The sequence below is a fragment of the Gymnoscopelus braueri genome (genome assembly GCF_963280865.1).
Source record: "Gymnoscopelus braueri genome assembly, chromosome: 10".
Classification (NCBI taxonomy): Eukaryota; Metazoa; Chordata; class Actinopteri; order Myctophiformes; family Myctophidae; genus Gymnoscopelus; species Gymnoscopelus braueri.
In genome coordinates this window covers 41,195,238-41,219,603 of record NC_137611.1, presented here as the reverse complement: position 1 = coordinate 41,219,603, position 24,366 = coordinate 41,195,238, and the positions used below count along the sequence as shown (strand labels likewise).

At 41.3% G+C, this 24,366-nt stretch overlaps 2 protein-coding genes across 4 annotated transcripts in view; both read left to right on the top strand.

Moving 5' to 3' along the window:
• Window positions 1-10,616, top strand: part of LOC308093292 (integrin beta-1-like) — a 28,053-nt gene extending 17,437 nt beyond the window's left edge. Inside the window, exons 4-17 of one of the 2 annotated variants that reach the window (XM_080439588.1) lie at window positions 1,045-1,267; window positions 1,791-1,961; window positions 2,245-2,483; window positions 2,612-2,767; window positions 2,962-3,057; window positions 3,187-3,276; window positions 3,686-3,826; window positions 3,969-4,171; window positions 4,915-5,153; window positions 5,259-5,481; window positions 6,016-6,251; window positions 6,724-6,890; window positions 8,300-8,383; window positions 9,174-10,616. In XM_080439588.1, coding sequence (XP_080295714.1) covers window positions 1,045-1,267; window positions 1,791-1,961; window positions 2,245-2,483; window positions 2,612-2,767; window positions 2,962-3,057; window positions 3,187-3,276; window positions 3,686-3,826; window positions 3,969-4,171; window positions 4,915-5,153; window positions 5,259-5,481; window positions 6,016-6,251; window positions 6,724-6,890; window positions 8,300-8,377 — 2,262 coding nt within the window. In that variant the 3' untranslated portion in view covers window positions 8,378-8,383; window positions 9,174-10,616. The remainder of the gene's footprint in view (window positions 1-1,044; window positions 1,268-1,790; window positions 1,962-2,244; window positions 2,484-2,611; window positions 2,768-2,961; window positions 3,058-3,186; window positions 3,277-3,685; window positions 3,827-3,968; window positions 4,172-4,914; window positions 5,154-5,258; window positions 5,482-6,015; window positions 6,252-6,723; window positions 6,891-8,299; window positions 8,384-9,173) is intronic. The other variant, XM_080439589.1, reaches the window with a different exon arrangement.
• A 1,600-nt stretch (window positions 10,617-12,216) lies between these two features.
• epc1b (enhancer of polycomb homolog 1 b) overlaps window positions 12,217-24,366 on the top strand; it is a 48,988-nt gene continuing 36,838 nt past the window's right edge. Inside the window, exons 1-2 of one of the 2 annotated variants that reach the window (XM_080439231.1) lie at window positions 12,217-12,534; window positions 14,445-14,543. Coding sequence is in view for 1 of the 2 variants with exons in the window: in XM_080439230.1 (XP_080295356.1) it covers window positions 16,632-16,784 (153 nt within the window). In the remaining variant the exon portion in view is untranslated. Of the gene's footprint in view, window positions 12,535-14,444; window positions 14,544-16,357; window positions 16,785-24,366 lie in introns of those variants that run through there. The other variant, XM_080439230.1, reaches the window with a different exon arrangement.

The following is a 24,366-nucleotide window of genomic DNA, read 5'->3' as shown; positions in this document are numbered from 1 at the left end:
TAATCATGATTTAAAATGTCAGTTGTATAACTGTAGAGGCTCAGCAACACAGTGTGAAAAAAAGAAAGAAAAATAAACCTTATTATTATAATTCTAATTAAATTTTGTATGTACAGTATATAATCGTGAGACCGTAATTGTTTTTATTTATATATAATTGTTGCATCCCTACTCAGCAGACTGGTGGTAATTAACTGGTGAAGTTGTTTTATGTTGGTTATTATGATGGTATTATACCATGGGATATAATTGAACTGAATTTCTCTTCTACAGAAACAGTATTTCATTTGAACTTCAAAATAAATCTAATTGTGTTGATGAATGTTTGATGTGGAGGAGAAAAAGGATTATTCAGGTCATGTGGTGTCCTGGGAATTAGGCTGTTTTGACTCTGTGCATTGTCTCAGACTCTCTGTGCCTTGTGGGCTATCATGTGCATTCAATCTATACACATAATTAACCTTATTGGTCATCTGTTTCTCTTTATGCTTGTTGTCCGAGAATAATGAATTGCATATCATTGATGTTGGATCCAGGAGTCGCATCTGTAGAATATTTCTGTGACTCTATCCTTGTTTACATTTTCAAATAATGGAATGGAAATTATTTGTTTAATGAATGGAAACATCATAGAGACAAGAGTCTGTGAATTGGAGAAATGAACACTATCCTCCTTTTTTTCTTGGCTTTGCCTGCAGGCTCAAAATGTGAAAGAAACCTAGTTACACTTTGTGTCAAATAGCAACTGAAGTGATTTAAAAATAAATCCTGTATAGAACGGTTATTCCCTCTTTTTGATCAGATGGTCTAAATTCCTGAAAAACTGCAATGCAAACCATGTGATGACCAGTACCCTTTGAGCGTTTAAAACCTTCGGTTTGACGCATCTCTTGACACACTCCCTTGTTCCCCAACAAAGAACAGTTATTCCTTCCGTCTAAATTCTGAGACACTGCTGTAATGTGATGATGACCAATGATCTCCATTGACTTTGAACACTTTGTTTGACCCTCACAGTGTCTCTCTCTTCTTCCTCTCTAACAGAGTTTCCTCAACCAGGGCGAGTCGAAGTCGGCCCGTTGCGACGACCTGGCATCCCTGAAAAAAAGGAACTGCAATGTGACCATGATCGAGAATCCACGCGGCAGCAAGGTTGTTGACAAGGACACCCCCGTCACCAACCGCAAGAAGGACGTGGCGGAGAAACTAGACCCCGAACAAATCACTCAGATCCAGCCACAGAAGCTCACCCTCACCCTCAGATCTGGTAAAGATGACATCATCTTTATCAGTCCCTTTGGGGACATTTGGCAGCAGAAAGTAATCGTTTGCAATAATAACAATAATGGTAATGCTAATAATGATAACAATGACGACTGGGCACTTTTCCAGCCAGCAGCAAAATACTTCACAATAAAAACAGAGGTGAAAAATCTATTTAGATGGTTTTTGGAACAGAAAATCCCATGGGAATTGGGGAGCAGCACAGTAGAGGAAGAAAATGGAGTGAGCTAAAATTAAAGTTGGATACTTCAATCAATTATACAGGTCATCATACGGCATGGAGATCAGTTGGATTATGTTTGACTTTCTGCACAAGTTTTTCCACATTATCAGTGTGTTAAAATAACAAAAGTCTAGATGAGTTGGGATCAAGGAGAAAAATACAAATCTGTAATTCTCATACAAGATCAAAGCAAATAATATTGTTAGAAGGACATAGGCAGTAGTTAACCGTGGTTGTCTTTGGGAGATATGTCAGTAAATAGCATACATCGTTCTCCTACCAGGTGAGCCTCAGACCTTCAATCTGAAGTTCAAGCGTGCCGAGGACTACCCCATCGACCTGTACTACTTGATGGACCTGTCCTTCTCCATGAAGGACGATCTGGAGAACGTCAAGAACCTGGGAACCGACCTCAAGAGGGAAATGCAGGAGATCACCTCTGACTTCAGGATCGGTAGGAGAAACTCATGTTTAAATGAAATGAAATTGGATGAAATTGTTTTTCATCAAGAAATGTAATCTGCAAGCCTACTGGTTCAAACATGGGATGGCCATAAATCATTGATACAAAATAAACTCATGAACTTTCTCTATACATACAGACTGATGATTGCATTTATATGCAACCTGCTTTCACCCCAGCATCTGTTCCAACAGGAGAAATGTCTTCTACAGTATGACAGTACATTATCTTGCAAACACAGTAGCTCTGAAAACACAATCCTTGTTGTTCTTAGGGTTCGGTTCCTTTGTGGAGAAGACGGTGATGCCGTACATCAGCACCACGCCCACCAGGCTCCTCAATCCCTGCACAGGCAATCAGAACTGCACCAGCCCTTTCAGCTACAAGAACGTCCTGAGCCTCACCAAGGAAGGAGACGAGTTCAACAAGCTGGTCAGTCAGCAGCAGATCTCAGGGAACCTGGACTCTCCTGAGGGAGGCTTTGACGCCATCATGCAGGTGGCTGTCTGCGAGGTGAGAAGGATTCAGTTACACACTGGAGTATATAGTTGGTTGGACTGCGTTAGCTAAGGAACACTATTGCCCTCTGTTTGTCGGACTTCAACTCTAAATTAAGCGTTTGTCTGTCTCGGCCCTGTTAGAAACAAATCGGCTGGAGGAATGTGACTCGTCTGCTGGTGTTCTCCACCGACGCTGGTTTCCACTTCGCCGGAGATGGCAAGCTGGGTGGCATCGTCCTGCCCAACGATGGCAAATGTCACCTGGAGAACAACGTGTACACCATGAGCCACTACTATGTATGTGTTTCATACCGGAGTATGGTTTTTTTTAACCAAGTTATTCTTACCTAATGTTTAATTTTCTTGACTTCTGTGTTTTCACTGGTTCTTGACTTCTGTGTTTTCACTGGTGTTATTTGTATGTGTTGAGTGTTTGCTTGTTCCCATATTGATGTCGTTTTCTTATTCATTTAATTATTTTTAAATGACAGGACTACCCCTCCATTGCACACTTGGTGCAGAAGCTGAGTGACCACAACATCCAGACAATCTTTGCCGTCACAGAGGAGTTCCAGCCCGTCTACAAGGTAAAGCTGTCATCTTTCTGTAGAACTTGTTTCCCACTCTTGAGACTTTATAGTCATCCAATGATTATAGACTTGTGTGATATTGCAAAGAATTTGATGTGATAAAAGTTCATGTTCTGTCCCTTACAGGAGTTGAAGAATCTCATCCCCAAGTCGGCTGTGGGAACTCTGTCCTCCAACTCCAGTAACGTCATCAAGCTCATTATTGATGCTTACAATGTGAGTTGAACGGTAGTGTGTTCACATGTTCAAGGAACATGTATAGCGCTTTTCTAGACAAAGTTACAAAGTCCTTTTATAAAACATGTTAAAAATAGCAAAATGGCATTCTACACTAAAATCAAAAGGCATGGCTAGTTCGACACGCTATGCTCCTTAGCTTCAATTGTAAATGCAGGGAATGCATGAACCTGACCTCAGGATGCTGCTAATACTACCTTCTGCAGAACTGGTCCATTGATAAATGCGCAACTACCAATGGAGAAGGTTTTCCTCACCGTGGAACAACTTGTTGCTGGATGAAAAACTATTGTAATAAAAAGTATAATTCGAAAGGTCAAGTTGTCTCCTTTTTTAAAACCAAGAGAGGAGTCGTGGTGAGCATTAACCTCTCTCCTCTGTGTTCTAGTCTCTGTCATCTGAAGTGATCCTGGAGAACGGCAGGCTGCCTGAGGGAGTCTCCATCACGTACAAGGCCATCTGTAAGAACGGTGTGGTGGGGACCGGTGACAATGGGAGGAAGTGCTCCAACATCTCCATTGGAGATGAGGTATTAATTCATCTTAACAACAGAAAGAATTGGAAGAACCAAAGATTGCATTGAAAAAACAACAACTCGGGAATGTTTAATACACATTCTGTCTGAAATGTGAGAAGAAACTGAGTGTAATGACACTTCCTCTGTTTCTCAGGTGCACTTTGAGATTTCCGTGGAGTCCCAGAAGTGTCCGTCTCACGGCAAAGCAGAGAGCATTAAGATCAAGCCCCTGGGATTCACCGAGGAGGTGGAGATCGTGCTCAAGTTCATCTGCGACTGTCAATGCTCCAAAGGAGGAACGCCCAACAGTCCGATATGCCACGAAGGCAACGGAACCTTTGAATGTGGGGCCTGCAAGTAAGCATGAGGGCAAAAGGGTCACTATTATGTTTCTTGTCCACTGATAGCCCATTGATCTGGAAAGATGATAGGACCATCTGACCACATTCCTTGAAATAGACAGACCAACTGAATCCCGGTTAAAGCTGCCTCAGGGCTATCTTAGTAGATTGGTATTACACTGTCCATATAACATAAGTATAAGTCACTTAATCTAATGTCAATGGTGATGTCTTGGTTTTGTAGTCTTTTCCATTGGAAAACTGATCCAGTTTTTGTCCTTGCGGTCTCTGTTATGTTGTCTTGTAAATATGAACTGGTACAGTCCTGGGGTTTTTGTTATGTAGTCCATGTGTCTTGTAGTATTTGACTTTGACTCTTCTCGAGTTGTCTGTCATTCATTCTATAATAGTGAACGTGAGCAGTGTTGCCAGATTCTGTGAGAGAAACAAGCAACCAGGTCTAGAAAAAACAGCCCAAAAGAAGCGACTATGGGCCACATGAGCACTTTAACATATACATCAGCATTTTATTTGAAAATAGCCGATCTACAAGCACACAACGCGTCGCATCGCGACGTGTTGTGAGCTTGTAGATCTGCTATTTTCAAATAAAATCTTGCAGGGAAATTATAAGCAGATCTGGCAACCCTGAACGTGAGCCTACATTTCCTTGTATATATATATTCAAGATTATATTATGTTCTGGTCTGCTCTATGCTCTTGTATGTAACTCGTGTGTATTTCACTTTGTTCTTTCAGGTGTAATGAGGGGCGTATTGGCAGGCTGTGCGAGTGCAGTAAGGACGAGGTGAGGACGGAGGATCTGGACGCCAACTGCCGCAAAGACAACGGCACAGACATCTGCAGCAACAATGGAGACTGCGTCTGTGGCACCTGTGAGTGCAAGAAACGGGACAACCCTGCCGAGATCTACAGTGGAAAGTACTGCGAGTGTGACAACTTCAACTGTGACCGCTCCAACAACAAGCTCTGTGGAGGTGAGCCTTCTGGACTGCTTTGTGTGACTTTTTTTTTGCCATGGTTTGCTTTGTAACACCTCCTCACCTCTCCTCTCCTCTGCTTGTGTGTCTCTCCTCTTTCAGGACATGGAAAGTGTGACTGCAGAGTGTGCATCTGTGATGCCAACTACACCGGAAGTGCCTGTGACTGTTCCCTGGACCAGTCCACCTGTCTGGCCAAGAATGGACAGATCTGCAATGGCCGTGGGAACTGCGACTGTGGCGTCTGCAAGTGCACCAACCCCAAGTTCCAGGGCACCACCTGTGAGATCTGTCCCACCTGCCCTGGAGTCTGCACGGAGCACAAGTGAGTCTCCATATCCTGGCAGATTGGATGACAAGATGGGATTTATTGCCAAAATCCCTTTTTACAGATTTTTCCATTTCACTCTCACTGTAAAAATGTGTGTGTCAGAATAATGTCCCGCGTCCAGAAAATAGCTATATTCCATATGTTTCAGAATGTAGAATTCTAGCAGTTTTCAGGAAAATATAAATGAGATATTACATTTTGAGTGGCCACAATAAATAAACCACCAGCTCGGTGGCCTTGTGTGGTCCGCCCTGAGATTTGGAGATCAGGGGTTCAATTGCGCTTGACAATGTGTCACAAAAGCGATGTTCAAGTTTCCGTACCCAGCACTAGCCGGTATGTTCAGGTGCTTTCCCCTCCTTCCCTCTGCACTAAAGACATTGCCTATCAACGCCGTGTTGCGCATATACTGTACATTTTGGGGCATATATGTGCCCTCGCGCAGGCTGATAATTTAGGCTGGGTTTACTGATATCTTGTTAATTCAATTAAAAACGAAAATACGTTTACATATTTCTCTCTCCACAGGGACTGTGTGCAGTGCCGGGCGTTTGAGGCCGGTGAGAAGAAGGACACATGCCAGCGAGACTGCAGCTACTTCAACCTGATCAAGGTGAAGGACCGCGACAAGCTTCCCCAGCCCACCGACTTCAGCTTCCCCCTGACCCACTGTAAGGAGCGCGACGCCAACGACTGCTGGTTCTACTACACCTACGCTGTCCGGAACGACACCACCAAGGAGGTCTTTGTGGTGGAAACGCTGGGTGAGTGCCGGTGCCAAGGCATTGTGGGAAATGTAGGCATGTTTGACGCTAGCAGATTTGCAAGCATAGTTATATACTCTACGATACCGCATTGGCTGTTGCTGGTCATTGGAGCAACGTGTCAACGGTTAAGGTGCCGCCATATTGTTTTTGCCGGCATCTACGTATTTACGTCTATGGATTTCAAGTATATAAATGTGACATTTCCAGTCATTGATCATCATATACTCGGGAGTACAGTTGAGAGGCAAGCCCTCATTTCCAATGCTGTAGCCGAGGTTACAAAATAGACACAATCCAAATCCCTTACATCCATTACATTACATTTAACAATCAGAGTAAAAATTACAAAATAAAGAACTTGAGTATTAACATATCACTGGAGCGAGTCCGATAGGTGCTATAGTAGATGCAAATGATGCATGTTCGTTCCCTGTGTGAGGATGGTGTTTGCTCGTTCCCTGTCTTTCAGAGTGTCCGGCGGGCCCTGACATCATCCCCATTGTGGCGGGCGTAGTAGCAGGCATCGTGCTTATTGGTCTGGCCCTGCTGCTGATCTGGAAGCTGCTCATGATCATCCATGACCGCAGAGAGTTTGCCAAGTTTGAGAAGGAGAAGATGAACGCCAAGTGGGACACGGTAAGTCACTGATACCTGTATGTAACCATTAACACTGACTGAGGATGGTATGGCTTCATACGTGTAGGTCTGGCAATTACAGAAATGCATTGACAATGATTAGAATTATATTTTACATTAATTTTACCAGAAAATTGTTCTGTGTTGTAAAAGTGGGTCTCCAAAACACACAAAAACTATTCTCTGAATAATATTGTTACCTGTAGTCAAAGATGCAGTATGATCAGCAATAAATATTTATATATTGGGAAAGAAAACCAATAAGAATAAAAGTCCAGAAATGAAATGGAGTTTTAACCCATTAAGACGTGTATTTTTTTTATTTTTAGCTAATTTGGCTATTCAAAAATAGCAGATATACAAGCTCATAGCGCGGCACTGATTGCCGCACTATGAGCTTGTAGATCTGCTATTTTTGAAAAATCTAGAAAATGTGCAAGCATGTGCAAATCTTTGAATATTTGAACATTTTTAACTCAAATCTTTGCTTCTGGGGGTCCCTGGGACAAAGCAATTTGAGATGGGGGTCCGCAGCCAAATGCATATAATTTTGGGGTCCTTGACAGGAAAAAGTTTGAGCACCACTGACATATAGTAGCAAAGTTTTTTCAAAAAACTGTTAGGATTTAGAAGACATTTTGTAGAATCGGAACCTCAAGCCTTAATGGGTTAAAATAGAAACATTGTCTGAAAGGTGCATTCAGGGTATGTGAAGATTTCTTAAATAGCTCAGTGTCCCCCTGCTCTTCTCACAAACAGAGGACAACCTCAGCTCTTTCCTACTGTACTGTTTTGGTCTCCATCTGTTGAGGGAGTGGCTTGTCCCCTTCCCCTCGGCTGCCAGTACTGCCCCTCACTGTCGAAACGGCAGCACTGCATATCCATAAAAGGCAAGGAAGTGTGCATGTGTTTGGGGGCAGAGCAGAGGCCACCGCCACTGCTGTGTAGGAAATCTCCCTAGCAGCTCAGCCGGATGGCCCTGCAGCAAACAGAGACAGATTCCAGTTCAAACAGTGGCTCACATTCATAAATACAAATATGACTCAAGTAGATTCCTTTAGGAGTGTTGCTGCTGATTCTTCTATCCTTTACTCCCTCTCATGCTCTTTTCCTCTTAACTTTAGTTGAGCTCTTCTTATTCATTGTTTTTTTTTCTTCCGTCTGGTCACTTGTATAAAACAGATCTTTGATCTTAATGAGACTTCCCTGGATAAGAAAGAAAGGAATATACAGCAGGTCTGATGTAACAAATAGACCTGTAACAAACCCAAAGCCTGGGTTATTTCAGTTTAATGCCAAATTACCATTTCTATGAGCTATTTTCCAACTTATCCTGTCTTTTCCTGTTAACCATCTTTTTCTTTCTATGCTGTTTCTGTCTTGTCTTTCCTTGACATTCTCCACCATAGCAAGGGAATCCCATTTACAAGAGCCCCATTAATAAGTTCCAGAATCCCAGCTATGGGAATAAAGCCGCAGCCCTATAAGACAAAGTTTGTATTGTCTGTGTGTGTCCTACTGCATGCACTCTACTGCAGGAGTGTTTAATGTTTGGGTGAATTTCCATATATTTACAGTCCCCACCCACACTAATAAAGTCATCCAAAACAAGTTTGGGTAATATAGATAGAGAAAGTCTGTTTTGTTTTTTGGAGGAGGGTGGACGTTAAGTTTGGCTTTGATTAGCATTGAAATCAAAGCTTTGATAACTGCATGCTGTGTTTGTTAACAGTGCGTTTCATTACAATAAGCTATATTGTGCTCGAGGTGATATTTTACATCAAATATCAATTTGCGAAGATGAAAAGTAATGCAATGTAGATAAATATTCTTTTCTAGTCAGTCAAGGAAACATCTTTTTGAACTGTACAGCAACAGCCAGGAACACAAAACACAACACAGCAATACATACCATCTAAGTAACATGTTGACAACATATAACATATTTGACATACAACGTAACATATTGTCAACTATATCTAACATGTAGTTGACATGTAAACACACATTGTGTATACCGTTATGTTTCTTTTCTTTTGTAACTTTTTATTAGTCGAATGGAACTCAACCTTCCTTACCACAGCCTGTACCTAAAAATCACTTCCGTCAGACTGCGTGTGAAGTACTGCTAAAAACGCCTTGCTGAATTGCTTTTGAAAACGTGCAGATTAAGCCATGTTATGGTTTGACGAGTGTTGTGGTGTGCTGTATCTAATCACATTACTCGACATTCACAAGTCACCTTTTTGACTTATCATTTTCCCTCTCTCTCCATCTCTTCAGGGTGAGAATCCCATTTACAAGAGTGCCGTAACGACTGTCGTCAATCCAAAGTACGAGGGCAAATGATGGAGCTTCCTCTTCGTCATGACAACACTGTATGCAAAAGAATATGGGGATGGGAGGAGGTCTGGGTGGGGGGGACATGATGGGGGGGGGGGTGGCAGTTTTTTTTAAAAGGTCTCACTGTTTTGTTTTGGATGTTTCACCAAATGATAGCATTGCATTTTGCCACTATTTCCTTATGTTTTACTAACTTTTTTTTTCCTATGCATCATTTGGAAGCTGTACAGTCTGTATAAATGGGCTTTTTATTATTTTTTCCTTCATTTATTTTTTTCTCTGTGGAAGTTGAGAGAATGTTTGAAACTTGTTTTCTGCCACAGGACTGGCAAGGTAAACCGGAAGCCTAGTTTGTGCCTTTCTTTAAGAACCTTCGAGCCATTGTTGTATTTTGTTGAAGGTTGAATTGGAAGTCGATTCGGGACAGGAAATGGTGGGTTCTATTCCAAAATGCTTTATTTCCATTTTGGGGAAGAAATATGTTAAAGCACAAGTTCTGTTGTCAAACATTTTTGTAGTTGGTAAGCAGATGCCTTCATAAGGTTCATTACTTCAGTGTCATAAAATATGTGCTTACCTGTGTTGCTAATTCTTTAGGGGACTCAAATGGATGATATGTCATTTTAGAATGGAACTCTTTGGATGTAGCGATTAGCTGGCCACGTGTGGCAGCAATGAATTGTGTACAGTTAGTCTATCGAGTCTGTGTAAAGCCATAAATGTAATCACAGAATGGGGCAGAAGGCGATAGTATGTGTTTTGTATCGATGTATTCCATCCAAACAATCAATTGAATTGTATCTTTGGCGAGAGAAGATCGTTGTTATTTAGGTCGTCTTTCTAGATGAGAAAGACACCAGTGTACAGTAGCATTACCTTTTGGCTCCAGGTTGAATCGCTTGATTTTAAAAAGACACTCAGGACCATGATTCTTTATACTAGCAATGCCAAATACATGTGAACCTGCCTTATTTGCTAACTAAAACTCTGTTTTTAAAATGCCTTGTTTTGCTTGCAGAAGCTGTTTTTTGTTTTGTTTGTCTTGTTTTTGGATAGGGTGCTGTTTTCAGTGAGGCTGTTCCAGCTTGTTTGTATTGTATTTTTTATGTCCGTTATCACTTCATTCTTACTTGGTGCCTCGATCAAAGTTGTTTGTTAGACAAGGGTGACCACATTTCATTTTAGCCGTAAAAAAGATCAGTGTTAAGGGAATGATCAGATCTTCATTGAATTTTTAATTTCGTAATGGAAAAGAAAAGTCAAGGTTCCACTTTTTACCCTTGTTTTTTTAAGTGCCTTTTTATTTCGTCAACACATTCACATTTGCAATTCTTTATTTCTGAAATTATTTATTGAATAAAGACCCAAAACAAATTAATCCCATTTTGTTTACTGCATTCTTGTGTGATGATTATTCTGAGGTGTTAATTGGTATGTTGGTCTTGGTCTTTAATAATTGTAGATGATTATGTGTGTGTGTGGGTCATCTTTGATTCAAATCTAAAGGAACAGGCAATTGGTTATGTTTTTCTCCTTCCCTCCCTCTGCCACACAGGTTGAGGATCGCATAGCTGCATAATTGGCTGCCATGTCACAGTGGATGTGTTCCCACCACCTCAAGCTCAATGCAGACAAAACTGAGCTTCTCTTATCTGGAAAGTCTTGCCCCTTGCAGAATCTTTCATTGACATCAACAACACCTGATGACTCCTGTTCCAACTTAGCTTGGTAAACCAGGTGACCACCCCGGTCGCGGAAATCACATTTAATTTGATTTCAGTGTGCTGAAATCAAATGAAATGTGATTTCCGCAACCGGGGTGGTTTACCAGGCTATTTCAAACGGCCAAGAATCCAGGAGTGGTCCTGGACAGTCGGCTGTCCTTCAGCTGTGATCGCTGCACACTACCTGTAGGTTTTTCACTGTACAACATCCGGAGGATTAGACTATTCCTTCACCAAGGAGTTTGCCCAGCTCCTTATCCAAGCATCAGTCATCTGCAGGCTTGACTATTGTAACTCCCTCCTTGCTGGTCTGCCGGCATGCTCACTCAAACCCCCGTCCCCGCATGGCATCTAATTAAAAAAAACGTAGTGATGGCAATTAAGGGCATAGCACCCCCTTACCTTCAGAACACAATCCACCCCTTCCTGCACAGCTAACACAGGACAACTATCCTTCCCTACCATGGCCAATGCTCCAAGCATCCTTGTCTCTTCTCCCTCCCTAGTCAGGACTGCAGACTCACTTCTCATGTTCTGTCACAGTCTGAAAACTCACCTCTTGACTCTACCTCACCCCCTATGAGCTGTTTTAAGTTGAAAATGTGGTATTAATGAACAGGTCTACAAGCTGGCCCTTGTAGCTCCACCCCAGAGACTTTGATGTCTCGAAGTGAAGTAAGAGATTCATTGATTTGGTAAACATCATACACACATACAATGGGTAAATGGGCTACAGCAAAGATTATTATTGCAATATTGTCAGCCAATCACACCATTTTTATAAATGAGAGTATCCCATATCTCAGAGGGACACTCGTGCTGCTGTGATTGGCTAGTGGGTTGTCAGGCAACCACTAATAACGAGGAAACAAACGGGGGGGGGGGTGGGGGGCTGGACAAATCAACAGCTGTGAAACGTAAGGCGCATATTTATTTTAAGACGAGGCGTTTGTACGACATTCAAGAGAAGAATCGTGTGTTATCAATTTGTGACACTTTTGTACAATGTTTACTCCCTTGACAACCAACCAGGCAATCACGTCGCTACTGTCCCTCGGGGCTATGGGATGTTTTTACTCTTTACTTTACCGGAGGAGCTCTCTACAGGTGATTGGTGCCGTCCGCCGTCCAATGAGAAGCCGTCTCTCACAGCCGTCTAATGAAAAGCCATCTTTCACAGCTGTCCAATGAGAAGCCGTCTTTCACAGCCGTCCAATGAGAAGCTGTCTTTCACAGCCAAAGTTGTTAACCCCCAACAGTAGCACTTTGGTTTCCACCTCTCTAGTTTCAACCTGGCTTTTTACATCATCGACACCAAAGTTCACGTTTTCAATCGACGAACGTGTTTGGATCGGATGGATTAAAATGATAATGAAGACATCAAGAGTTTCCGATGGACGGATGACGGCTTATTGTTTTAGTTATTTTTTTTAAGTATAGAAAAGCTAGCCCTCTTTTTAGCTCCTGCTGGCTAAAACGTTACGTCGTGTGTCCTCCTCTCTCTGCCTGGCGTTTTAAACTTGTGACCTGTAGAAATGTTGGATTGTTTTGTATTCCTTCGCCATCCTCTCTCAAAGGTATTTGACATGTTTTTGATTGTTCTAACTTACATTTTTGGGACGAAAAGGGGGGCCTGCCGTGAATTAGTGCTTTTGGCATCAGATGATTTCATACACGCAATCAAATTCCTTGGCTGGTCAGCTGGCTGTAGTTCAGAGATAAAACACAGTTCCTTTCCAACCTGGTCTCTTCTCGAAACGGCAGTTTTTATGTCGATTAATCTAGTAAAAAGGGGAAAGTGCCAATCGTGTCTTGTTTACTACAAATCGCTAGCTTTCCAAGATGCATAAATAGTTAAGTCAAATTTGGTGGAGGAAGGGGTGGGGGTTGTTATAGAATGTGAGGTTGAGGTATTTTTGATAACATTATCTAAATGGTGTGGATTGTCATTTTTTGGCGACAAACATCACACAATGTTTCCATCATTGGCTATAAAGCTGTGCGGCTGAATAGCGCCAGGCACGCCCCCTGTGGTCTGCAGGGGAACTGCTTGGCCCAGTGTTGCCATGTCGGCTTATTAAAAGCGACTTTGTGCTTCTTTTTCTGTAAAGTTGCATGTAAAGATTGGTCGATTCGTTGTTTTTTTGGCCTCGTTTCTAAAGTGTACTTGCTTATTTGTGCTTATTTTAAAAATGTATACATATAGAATATTTTCATAAATGTTTTGTGCCACGGAGCATTTGTGGTGTTTAAAAGTAAATATTCAAAATATTCCACATTTTATTGCAAGAGTTTTTGACAAAAGGCGAATTGTGAGCCTGTAGATCGGCTATTTTCAAATAGCTGATGCATAGAGGTCTAATGTGCTCATGTGGCCTAAATTGCTTCTTATGGGCTTGTTTTCCTAGACCTGGTTGCTTATTTCTCTCACAAAATATGGCAACACTGGCTTGGCCCTGCATACATAGATCACACAATCCAATTGATCCCTGCATTATCTTAACCCATAGCACCGATCCACTCCCTTACATGGCCTCAAAAGCATGACTGCTATGAGCATTGCTTTTTATAACCTAAGGGCATAACTCAGAGAATGACCCAGACTCAAGGACAGGGAAGTCTCATTGTGACATATTAGCCTCATAGCATAATTGCTTAAGTCATATTGACATTTCTGCCTAACTTTACTCTCATAACACTGCTGCTTCATTGTGCCTTATAATTGCCTATGTCCTCAGAATGCTTGGCTGAGAACATGGGCAGGATGAATCAGCAGCGTGTTAGGAGAGTAGAGTTAGGCAGATATAAATACAGGTAGATATACATGACGTAGGCAAAATTGTGTGTGTTGACTTAGGCACTTTTTGAATAAGTCAAAATGTTCAATTTTTTTTGCCTAATTTGCTTAAGTAAAATGTTCCTTTCCTGAAAACCTTCAAGGTTGTGCTCCCAGATGGGTGGGGTTTACAATATCATGATGATATCAGGTTGTCAAGCAAAACTACATTCAATTCGATTTTAAATGATTTTCCTGTGATTGGTTGAAGTTTCTGGCACTCATTGTGTGGCAAACCCCACCCATTTTTGCACTGAAGTAACTAAGGTCAAACAAACCATGAAGTTATGCATGCATTATTTAGATTACTACTAATTATTGCTGGTGGACTCATTAAAGTCTGGTCTGGTGGGTGGTGACAGTGCAGGTTAACTAACACCCACAAGGTTGATTGACATTTTAAAATGTTTTAATCCCTTGCAATGACCAGGTGTATTCCAGTTAATCTATGTACAGTATATCCATGTGATATATGATAAAATACAAATCCCAATTAGGCTACCTGATTTAAAACAGTTTTTCTTTTTGAGAGAGAGAAAAGTGGTCATGCTTAGATTTTTCAATTTTATCCACAGTGAATAATCACTTTAATCTGTGATCAATTTAAGTGTAATGTTTGAATAAACATCTTGGCCTCTGTCTTAATTTCAGGTCATTATGAGCCAGGCACATCAGTTAGCAATGGAGAGCAATGAGAAGACTCCTAAATTCTTCTGGTTGGACCCTGGTTAAATCCAATGTCACCACCAGGTAAGACCATGTTTTATGAAATATGCAGACTTGTGGGTTTCATACATGCCTTGAGTTGTGGATGTGTTTGGATGTGGGTGTGAGGTGCTGTCAGAGTGGATCTGTGTTTGTTTATACCCACAACCAGTGGTGGAAAGTAACTAAGAACATTTACTTAAGTACTGTACTTAAGTCAATTTTTTAGGTATTTGTACTCTACTTGAATATTTCCAATTTCCAATACTTTTACTTCTACTCCACTACATCTCAGAGGCAAATATATTACTTTGCTACAATTATTTGAAAACTTTAGTTACTTTGCAGATATAAATTATTACATTATAAAACATACAATAACCACTTTAGCCCTATTGTATACCTAGGCTATTTGAAAATAGCCGATCTACAAGCGTCCAACGTGTCGCGATGCGACACGTTGTAAGCTTGTAGATCTGCTATTTTCAAACATTTTTGTACTCTTACTTTTGGTACTAAAGTACATTTTGATACCAATACTTTTGTACTTTTGCTCAAGTAAATTTTTAATTCCGGACTTTTACTTGCATCAGAGTACTTCTACATTGCAGTATTGATACTTTTATTTAAGTAAAACATTTGAGAACTTTTTCCACCACTGCTCCTGTCTTTGACCAAGACACTGAACCTGCTAGCTAAGTCCTTGTTAGTCTTTCTGGGTAGGAGCTGCAGCTGTAAAAATGCATCTCTCTAACAAAAATCATTGCATACTAGTACCATCAATGCTTCTAAGTGTTGTGCTTTGACTATCATACCAGAAGAGGGCGCCATTGTTCAGGCAAAACATGTTTCTATGAAATGTAATAAACCTTCTCTTGAGTGCTTGAAATGATCACATTAAAAGCAATCGATTTTTATTTTAGTAGATCCTTTAAATGCCATTTATAATTGCTGTAGGAAACTAGGAATGTAATTAAATGGCAAAGAAAGGTTAGTCATCAAAAGTCATACTGCTGCTTTTGGGTGAAGTCTGACATGGGGTAATGAATTGCAGATTATGTAGTGTTTTCATCTTTCGTCCACATGAAAGGCATTCCCCCCCCCCCTATGTACACTGAAGAATCAACCAAGATTAACAAATTAAAATGTGAATTTCTGTTAACAGAAACCAAATTAATTCACATTCTTTGTCAAAGGTTGTTGTTGTTGACTTCTTGTAATGGCTTTTAGATTATTTAAAATGGCAGAAAATGATAAATGAACCACACCATATTATAAGGTTGCTCAGGCATTTGATGAGTCTGTGACCATGAATGTTGAGTATTGACATTTTTCAAATCCAAAAGGGCATTGCATTGAAAATTAAAATGTATTATATTTATTTAGATTGATTACTCGTCCAACAAATCTTATATATATATATATATATATATATATATATATATATATCAATAATTTGTTTTCTTTTTAATTTGCATTGTTAAATGTAAACACTTGCCAAATCTAAATTGTATATTAATTTATTCACATTGAGGATTATTGAAAACCCATTTGCTAAATGTTTTGTTTTCTAAACCTTAGTCAATTAATTTGGCATGGGTGCAAGTTATTTAAAAAAATACGTGTGGATTTTTTTTTATAAAACTTGTACACAGTTGCCCAATATTTTATATATCCACTCAATCATTTATCTGTATGCACTATGCATGAGTGGAGGGGTAGTTTCAGTTTTTGCAAGATATTCCCCCCCCCCTTCCAAAATCATCGCGAACGCGCAAGCGCTCGGGAGCGTGTGTGAATGGTCGGCGTGTGAACGGAGGGGGTTGGACGAAGCTCTGAGAGAAACTCCAGAGTTTTAAATGTCCGCCATGTTGTCCATGGCGTACTGAACCAGCTGGTGTTGGGGAAGCGGAGCGACGGGGAAAAAACAGTCCGAAAGAGAGCGACCAAGATCCGGGCCTTCTTCCCGTGCTCCGTTTTGGCGACGCCCTTTTTTAAATATCATTAGATTTAGAGTCAAAAGAATAACAGCCACAGCAACAACATCCATGAAAGCTCTACTACCCGAGACCGTTGTGAATATTAGGAGATCGGACAGATTTATGCTGCGTCTCGATTTGTGAAAACCACAATATGAGTAAACTGTCGTTTCGGGCGCGGGCGCTGGACGCTTCCAAGCCACTACCCGTCTTCCGCTGCGAGGATCTACCGGACCTGCACGAGTACGCGTCCATTAACCGGGCAGTGCCGCAGATGCCCACGGGGATGGAGAAGGAAGAGGAATCGGTAATGCTTTAACTGTTCCAGAATCTGCAAAAAATAAACAGTTTTCATCATTTTTTCCACATTATTAAGAAGTGTCCCTCTCTTTTTCTCTGCGCAAGCTTTCACAAAATGGCGGCCAGCCTTTGCACACCACAGAAACACGACGAATTTCGTGTGTAAACGGCACATTTGCGGTGTTTTGGCTCACGGGTTGGCAGCGCGAGCGTGTCTCGCGGCGTTATTGGGCCAAATTGTCAGGTTTTAACGGGCCGCTTGTGCGTGAGGTGTTTTTCAGAGCACAAAGGAGTCACGTGACTTTTTCTATTCCGACATTTTGTCTTGTTTTTTTTTCGGGATGGGCCCTAGTGTGTGTTGGCGTAGTTGCAATGGGCCAGTGCAAGGGGGAGCTACTGATTTCAATTTGACTTGTCACCACCACAGTACCTGTCCGACCAGGCAGAGAGATGTCAACACTGTGCCACATGCAATGATAAATTACACAGCATGCTTAGGCCTGTCACAATTATTACATAATCGTCTTAATCACAATTATTTGAGATAATCGCAATTATTCTTTGCATAATCGTCATTATCGTTTCCATGTTGAAGAATGTTCATATTTCAAAAATGGCAGATCTACAAGCTTACACCACTGTAAGCTTGTACAGTGGTGTAAGCTTGTAGATCAGCTATTTCCACTATTTTTAATAGTTTAAAATGATTCATTATGTCAGTAATCTGCCCTGTGCAATTTGTGATTACGAAGCCTAAAAACTAAAAATGTTCAATGCCAAAAACACAATTCAATTGTTAATCACAGTTATTTGCGTGACAATTAATCGTCAACTTAAATTTGTAATCGTGCCAGCCCTAAGCATGCTTGCATTTTTTTTGGGTTCCCTGTACTGTGTTGGATGACAGGATAACCTGTATTTTTAGTGGGAAAGCACAAGTGTGGCTGTCTGGTGCAAAGCGTGAATGGTGCTGTTCTGTCACAATCTGAATTGTAGCCAGATGACACCGAAGCTGCACAGTCAACTTACCTGCTTGGTCCGAGGCTGATTTCTTGTAGGTTTGTGTGAGAGCCTACAGTGTTTTACGGAGTGTAGCTGTCGTTTCAGTGTTGCAAGGCAACCAAATAATATCACAACAACAAGAACATTGAATGTATAAATACGTTTGTTTAGGTGTCGCTCAACATTATCGCCACACTCGCCCTGACAGCTGTAGGTCATCTCGGTTCAATGATTTATTGATCCGTGCATTTTCCCTAGACAGTCCTCAGAGGTAATGGGTTCAGCCTGGGGCTGAGGTGGTATTCCAGGATTGCAGTGGTGACTACAGAGACCTCTTCATCATTTTCTGGCCTGTCATTAAACCACACTTTCTACCGTGGTCTGTTTTATAAATCACGGCATGGGGGGGCAGTTGCTGCCGGTCACCAGCTGTAGTCTGGTCGGGTCAGTTTTGCCTGTGGCTCACCAGGTTCTCTATTTTGCCTGTCACTGCATCTGCATTCTGCACTGTTACAAAGCACAGTAATACGTTGGGTGTCCTGCGACAGTGGTTGTGCAGTTGCACACATTTTATCAGTAGGGTATCGCTTCGGACAGTCTTTTATTTTACAGGACGGGTTCTCCTGAAAGCTTGTGTGCAAGGGGTGCATGAGTATACCCCAAATTACCTTCCTGATTAGGTTCAATCTTTTTTTGTTACATCTAGTGTTCAGGTACATAAGAGTACAATTATTTTGTTCTGATTCCTCAGGCATTGTGTCGGCAATAATAAAATACAAGAAAAAAGGAATATAAAAGAATAGCATTAATTATGCAAGGTATCGTGAATTATTTGTGATAACTGGCCTCAAATGTGAAAACATTGCACTGGTTTGCACCATGTATCATGATTTACAGTACATAAACACAAAACCACAGCCAGTGTTATGAAAGGTTTAACTGCTGCCAATATGCTAAGATTAACTGCAAATGGTGATATTCAGTTATACACAATTAGGTGAGCTGACTGCCATTCCACTCTGGGCATTCTGTCCCACTAGGTCCATTTATATTTAATATTGAATTCTATGTTCTTGTGAAACACCTTTTTTTTTAAAACTCTAATTTGAGACAAGACCTTTAAGATTGTGACCGGTATTCTGAAGCCTCGCTGCTGTCATGTGCCGTGAGTGGCCTGATACCAGGGTTCAGTGTGTCAGATGGCACAGCAGGACTGGCAGGCTGACAGCACGTGGAACTCTGGAGGCAGCAGGGGTGGGTGGGTGTGTTTGTATGGAGTGTGCGTGTTTGTATGGAGTGTGCCACTTCAAAGGCTCTGCTGGAGTGCTGGGTTATGTAACAGTCATATTATCATAAGATGTAGGCCAGGGTCAGCTGCTGAGGGGTTTGGAGATGTCCGTTTGCAATTTTTCTTTGTCTTTTTAGTCATTTTAACCACTGAAGCCCTGTATACTTGGTCATGTGAAAAATAGCAGATGTAAAGTCTGCCTTTATTTATAGATAAATACATTTTTGTACAATTTGCCAAAAATAGGAATGTCATGGTTGTTGTGGCAAATTTCTATTACCTTTTGTACTTTTCTTCCCTCTTTCTTTTTCTCAGTACTGAGATGAGAATGAGGTCTCCCAGACCCTTATACTATCTGGCTGATTGACAAATGACAATGGAATAATTAAATTTTTTAACATTGAACTCTGTAACAGCGAGTACCTGTGTTTTAGTTAAAGCTACACTGCCCAAACGCAGTATCAAGACCGCAGACATTTACTGCAGTCGACTGGGCCATAAGTCATGGTTTGGTCACGGCATTTGGTTTTGTAATTTGCAGGCAGCAGCAAGCATAGTATTTGGAGAGGGGAAAGTCAGAGCTGCTGGGACTCCCTCGGCACGTGTACACTGTTTGTGTTGGGCCAGACACTTTGTCTTGTGTTTACGTTGTGTGGGAGAGAGCAAGGTCGGTGTCTGTGGCTCGGTGGGAACCCACAGGGATCTGTTGTGTTTGCATGCCTGCCAGACCGAGCCCAGCACACACACAGGCACTTAAATACACATACACACATGCTGGCAGACCACCAGTTCTCACTGTGTGACCTCATTGGGCTGGAATGTGTGTCATGTCACCTGTCTAAAGTCCCCTGGCTACGACATTGTGAAACTGAAAGTTGTATAGGGCAGCATTTTCACTCATTTATTATAACCCTGAGTATTATTATTAATAATTATTGTATTTATTTTATCCTGGAGATGGTTGGCAGATTCAATTGAAGGAGTACACTCGGTACAGGAGTGACACTTGTTGGTAGCTTAGCAGTGTCGCTAACAACAGGGTAGTGCCACATTAAAAGACGTAGAAGCGGACATTAACATGTCTCTTGTATAGTCAACTATTTCCATCATCAAGGAACATGGACTTCTCCATCAAAGACCTGATACGTCGTCCACACTACAGAGGCAGCCTACACGACAAAGTTTAACAAGGCAGGACGTCACCCGCCCCTGCAGTCCCAAAATGAAATAAATAAATTCCCGGTGCTGCCATAAAAAATGTAAACTGGGAAAAATAAAGAACCTTGTGCACTCCAAGAAGTTGGAGCAATGGGATTTCAAAATGCTTTTTCAGTCAGTCAAATTGCATAGTTTGACTTAAGGCAATTACATACTAAGCAGCACAGCAGTTGATCCACAGTTGTACAGCTAACATCTTGCCTGTGTATGAAATACATTTTTCCTACAGGACAGGTTGGCGAATGGTCTCCAAAATGTACTTGCCAAAGACCGTTTCACGACCGCAAATGCAGTCCTGGCGAGTGTTAATTTGGGACCCTGAGTCATTCAGACATTCATTCGCCCATTTTAAAAAGTATGTTTTATTATTTTTGATAAATGTTAATGCATTTCTGTTAGCCTACTGTCGAGAATTAAGAAGCGTATTTGTAGATCATTATTTTACCTGCAAAGAGAAACATATCTTTCAAACCTGTAGCCTAGATGAACTTGCCAGCCAAGGTGAAAGTGGACCACGTTGCCCTACAGTTATTGCCTCCCCTCCTATGCTTTGCACAGAAAGCCAGCGTTGCCTCTCACGCAGTGGTGGAAAGTAACTTAAGTACATTTACTTAAGTACAATATTGAGACATTTGTACTTTACTTGAGAATTTCCAATTTCCAAATATTGTACTATTACTCCACTACCAATTATTTGAAAACTTTAGTTACTTTGCAGATATAAATTATGATATTATGAAACATACATTAACCACTTAACGCCCTATTTTATACCTAGGCTATTTGAAAATAGCCGATCTACAAGCTCACAACGCATCGCGACGTATTGTGAGCTTGTAGATCTGCTATTTTCAAACATTTTAATACCTTTGGTACTAAGTACATTTTGATGCCAATACTTTTGTACTTTCAAGTACATTTTGAATTCTGGACTTTTACTTGTAACAGAGTACTTCCACATTGCAGTATTGATACTTACAGTATTGATACTTACATAAGTAAAACATTTGAGTACTTTTTCCACCACTGCTCTCACGACACTACTTTTCCCACAGCCAACTCTGAAATAGCCTAGCAGGCCATCCCTGTCCCCCTGAGCAGTTGTCCATCATGCCAAGTGGCATTTACAGTGTCTGGGACAGTAGATGACAACTCAAGACTAGAGGAGGGAGAAGCAGGCCCCAGCTTCCTCAGCAGACTTGACAGTGATGTATTTGGTCATTTACGAGGCTATTTCCAGACACTGTTGTGGTCTGGAGGAGAGTATTTCATTTGCGTGTGTCAGGGCATCCCACTTATGCTTCATATTCCGTGTACCGCAATCTAACCATTTATTCTCAAGCAAGATAGCCATTCCCAGGGATGTAAACAAATGGGGTGCTTTATTAGCTTTGGCAGCTGAAGTGTTTTCACTCAAGGCTGTGGGTTTTATGAATCCACCCCCCCCCCCCACCTCATCTCATTGTGCACAGGCCTGAGAAGAAGTTGACGCACACGGGAATGGGGGGATAGACTAGCCTGCTTTGCCAGGAGAATGACTTGTTGGGAATCCAATAGCACAGTGGTTTTCAACCCTTTTTATATCAAGGTCCATTATTTATAAGGTATTTGAGCCACAGACCACCATTTGATGAGATTTTGCCTCAGACCCAAAACGTAGAATATTTTGTCCACAATTCCATGCTGTTGGTACAATAGGAGAGATAACAGGCAAACGTTTATCAAAAATTCTTTAATTAAGTAATGCAGATGTTTAACAACAATTTAACTCTTGAGAGCTTAAAATGAAACCAAATGAACCCGTAAGGGTCCATTTGGTTTCATTTTACACTCTCGAGTTAAAGATCTATAAGGGTCCATTTGGTTACCAACTCTCCATCATTTAGCTGGGGACCACCTGGAACCTCAAGGACCACTGGTTGAGAACCACTGCAATAGCAAGCACATGTGCATGGAAGGGGTCACAGTGAGCCATTGGAATGAGCGTGAAGTTAGAGGAAGGCATCTTCTCTCGGCCTGTTAGTGATTCACTGCCGCTTCAATCCGTTGCAGAAAGGCAGACTGCACTGAATGCCATACGTTTACAACCACTGCATTGTTGGCATGGCTGTCGCTAAAAGGAGTCGAACCATAGCAGTGTTGGTGTCCTGCTCAGTCCGTTGAGCAAGATATAAAAGTTTGACTTTGGTAGAGCAGTGTTTGCATCCTGCGCAATCCATTTTGAGCAAGATATAAAAGGTGTCCAGCCTATTACGTAATATACACAGGCCTCACCTGCCACAACTTTGACCACACTGAACTTCCATAGCATGTTCCAGTGGTCAGTGTGTGGTGAATAGTCTCCTTTACTCAAGGCTGATTAGATATTATGGAGCACACAGCTAGTAGGCTAGTGATTGACATAACAGTGGCGTTTCAGGCTTTGGGTCACAGACGCTGAAGGTTTCCCCGCTGGGTCATGTAAGGATGGTGAAGTAATTAGGAATAGTTACTTAACCAGATACTTTAAGTTTACCATCACATTTGCACCCACCCCTCAAAATATGAAATTATGGAAAACCTATTGGGAACTGCTTCATAATGGACAGTGCATTTAAAGTTCTAGAAGCTGCTTTAGTTACTTTTGTCTGCAGGACAGTGTTCTTACTTAAAGAGGGGGAGTGTGTGTTTGACAGTCTCCCTCTATTTGACTGATTTGATAACCAAGGAACAGAAGTGTGTGAAAAGTCAATTTCCTGTCCTACAGGAAGTTTAGTTTGTCTGGTAGCATTGAAGGGTACAGCTTTGTTTTGACATGTAATGCACATACATACATACAGTACTATACACACATGCATACACTTGGAACAACCAGCCCATGGTCTGAATAGTAAAGGCGGCTACCGAACACAAACCTTTTTTGGCTTGCCGATCCTAAGACATTTCAGAGAGGACGAAAGTCATACATACTGCCACAGTAACTCTTCTGAATACCAGGCCTCACCCACTCGGTAATTTGCTCAATGAATTTGCCTAGCAACTGCGGCTTGCTCCGTCGGTCGCTCGAACTGTTGGTTTTAACTGGAAAGTTGTCATGGAAGAAACGGGTTGTGTTTATGCATGGTCACGAGAGGGATTTCATAGATGTTTGTACCTCCTGACGGTTGGCTTGTGCTTATGATTACATGTTCAAAATATGGACACATTATTATCGACTATTTTATTAAATGTTTAGATATTTTTGTATAATCGATTAGTTAGATTACACGTTGCACCCCTACTTGTAACGGAGGATGTTTTGATTTTGCTGCTTCTTTATTGGACATCAGTTTGATAGCTTGTGGTCTTTGCTGTACAGGGCTCGGTGGAACACAAACAAAACTGCATGCCTGTTACTTGGCTGCTAACGTCTAAATCAACTTTTTGTAGCAGAAATGAACATGTCTGCTGACCACCAGGCAAAGGTGCTTTGCTAAAACCAGGTCCTAGTTCTTGTGCCCAGAGCTGAGGTAGAAAAATGGATTTCTTCATATTCATACCCACTCCATCAGCTTAAAAAACTGTTGGCAAAAACTGTTGGCAATAGCATGGTTGGAATAAAACCATGAAAGCATCGTGGCCAAATATAATTTTGGGGATCCTTGAAATGAAAAGGTGTGAGCACCACTGACATAGCAACATACGTTATTTCAGAAAACAGTTTACAGTTTAGGCATTTAGCAGGCTCTTAATCCAGAGCGACTTACAGTAAGCAAGGACACAAGATGATACATCATAATACATCTAATGCATAAAAAAAAAAACAGTAATCTAATAATAAAGTAATACATAGTAAACCAATAATCTAATAACTAATGCATACGTAAACCAAGAACCTATCATCAGCCTACATTGACACTATACACACTATAGGATCCCAGGCCAACAATGACCTGGCATCTGTCTACATAACATGCTATCTAAGTTACATTTTAGCCTTTGTATAATCCTGCAAGGTCGTCAAGGCTAGGGCAAGTGCTACGGGCTGAGATCTCCTCAGGTCTTAATGGGTTAAAGTCAGACGTGCAAAAGTGTCACTTTTCAGCTACAGTCACCGCAAGCA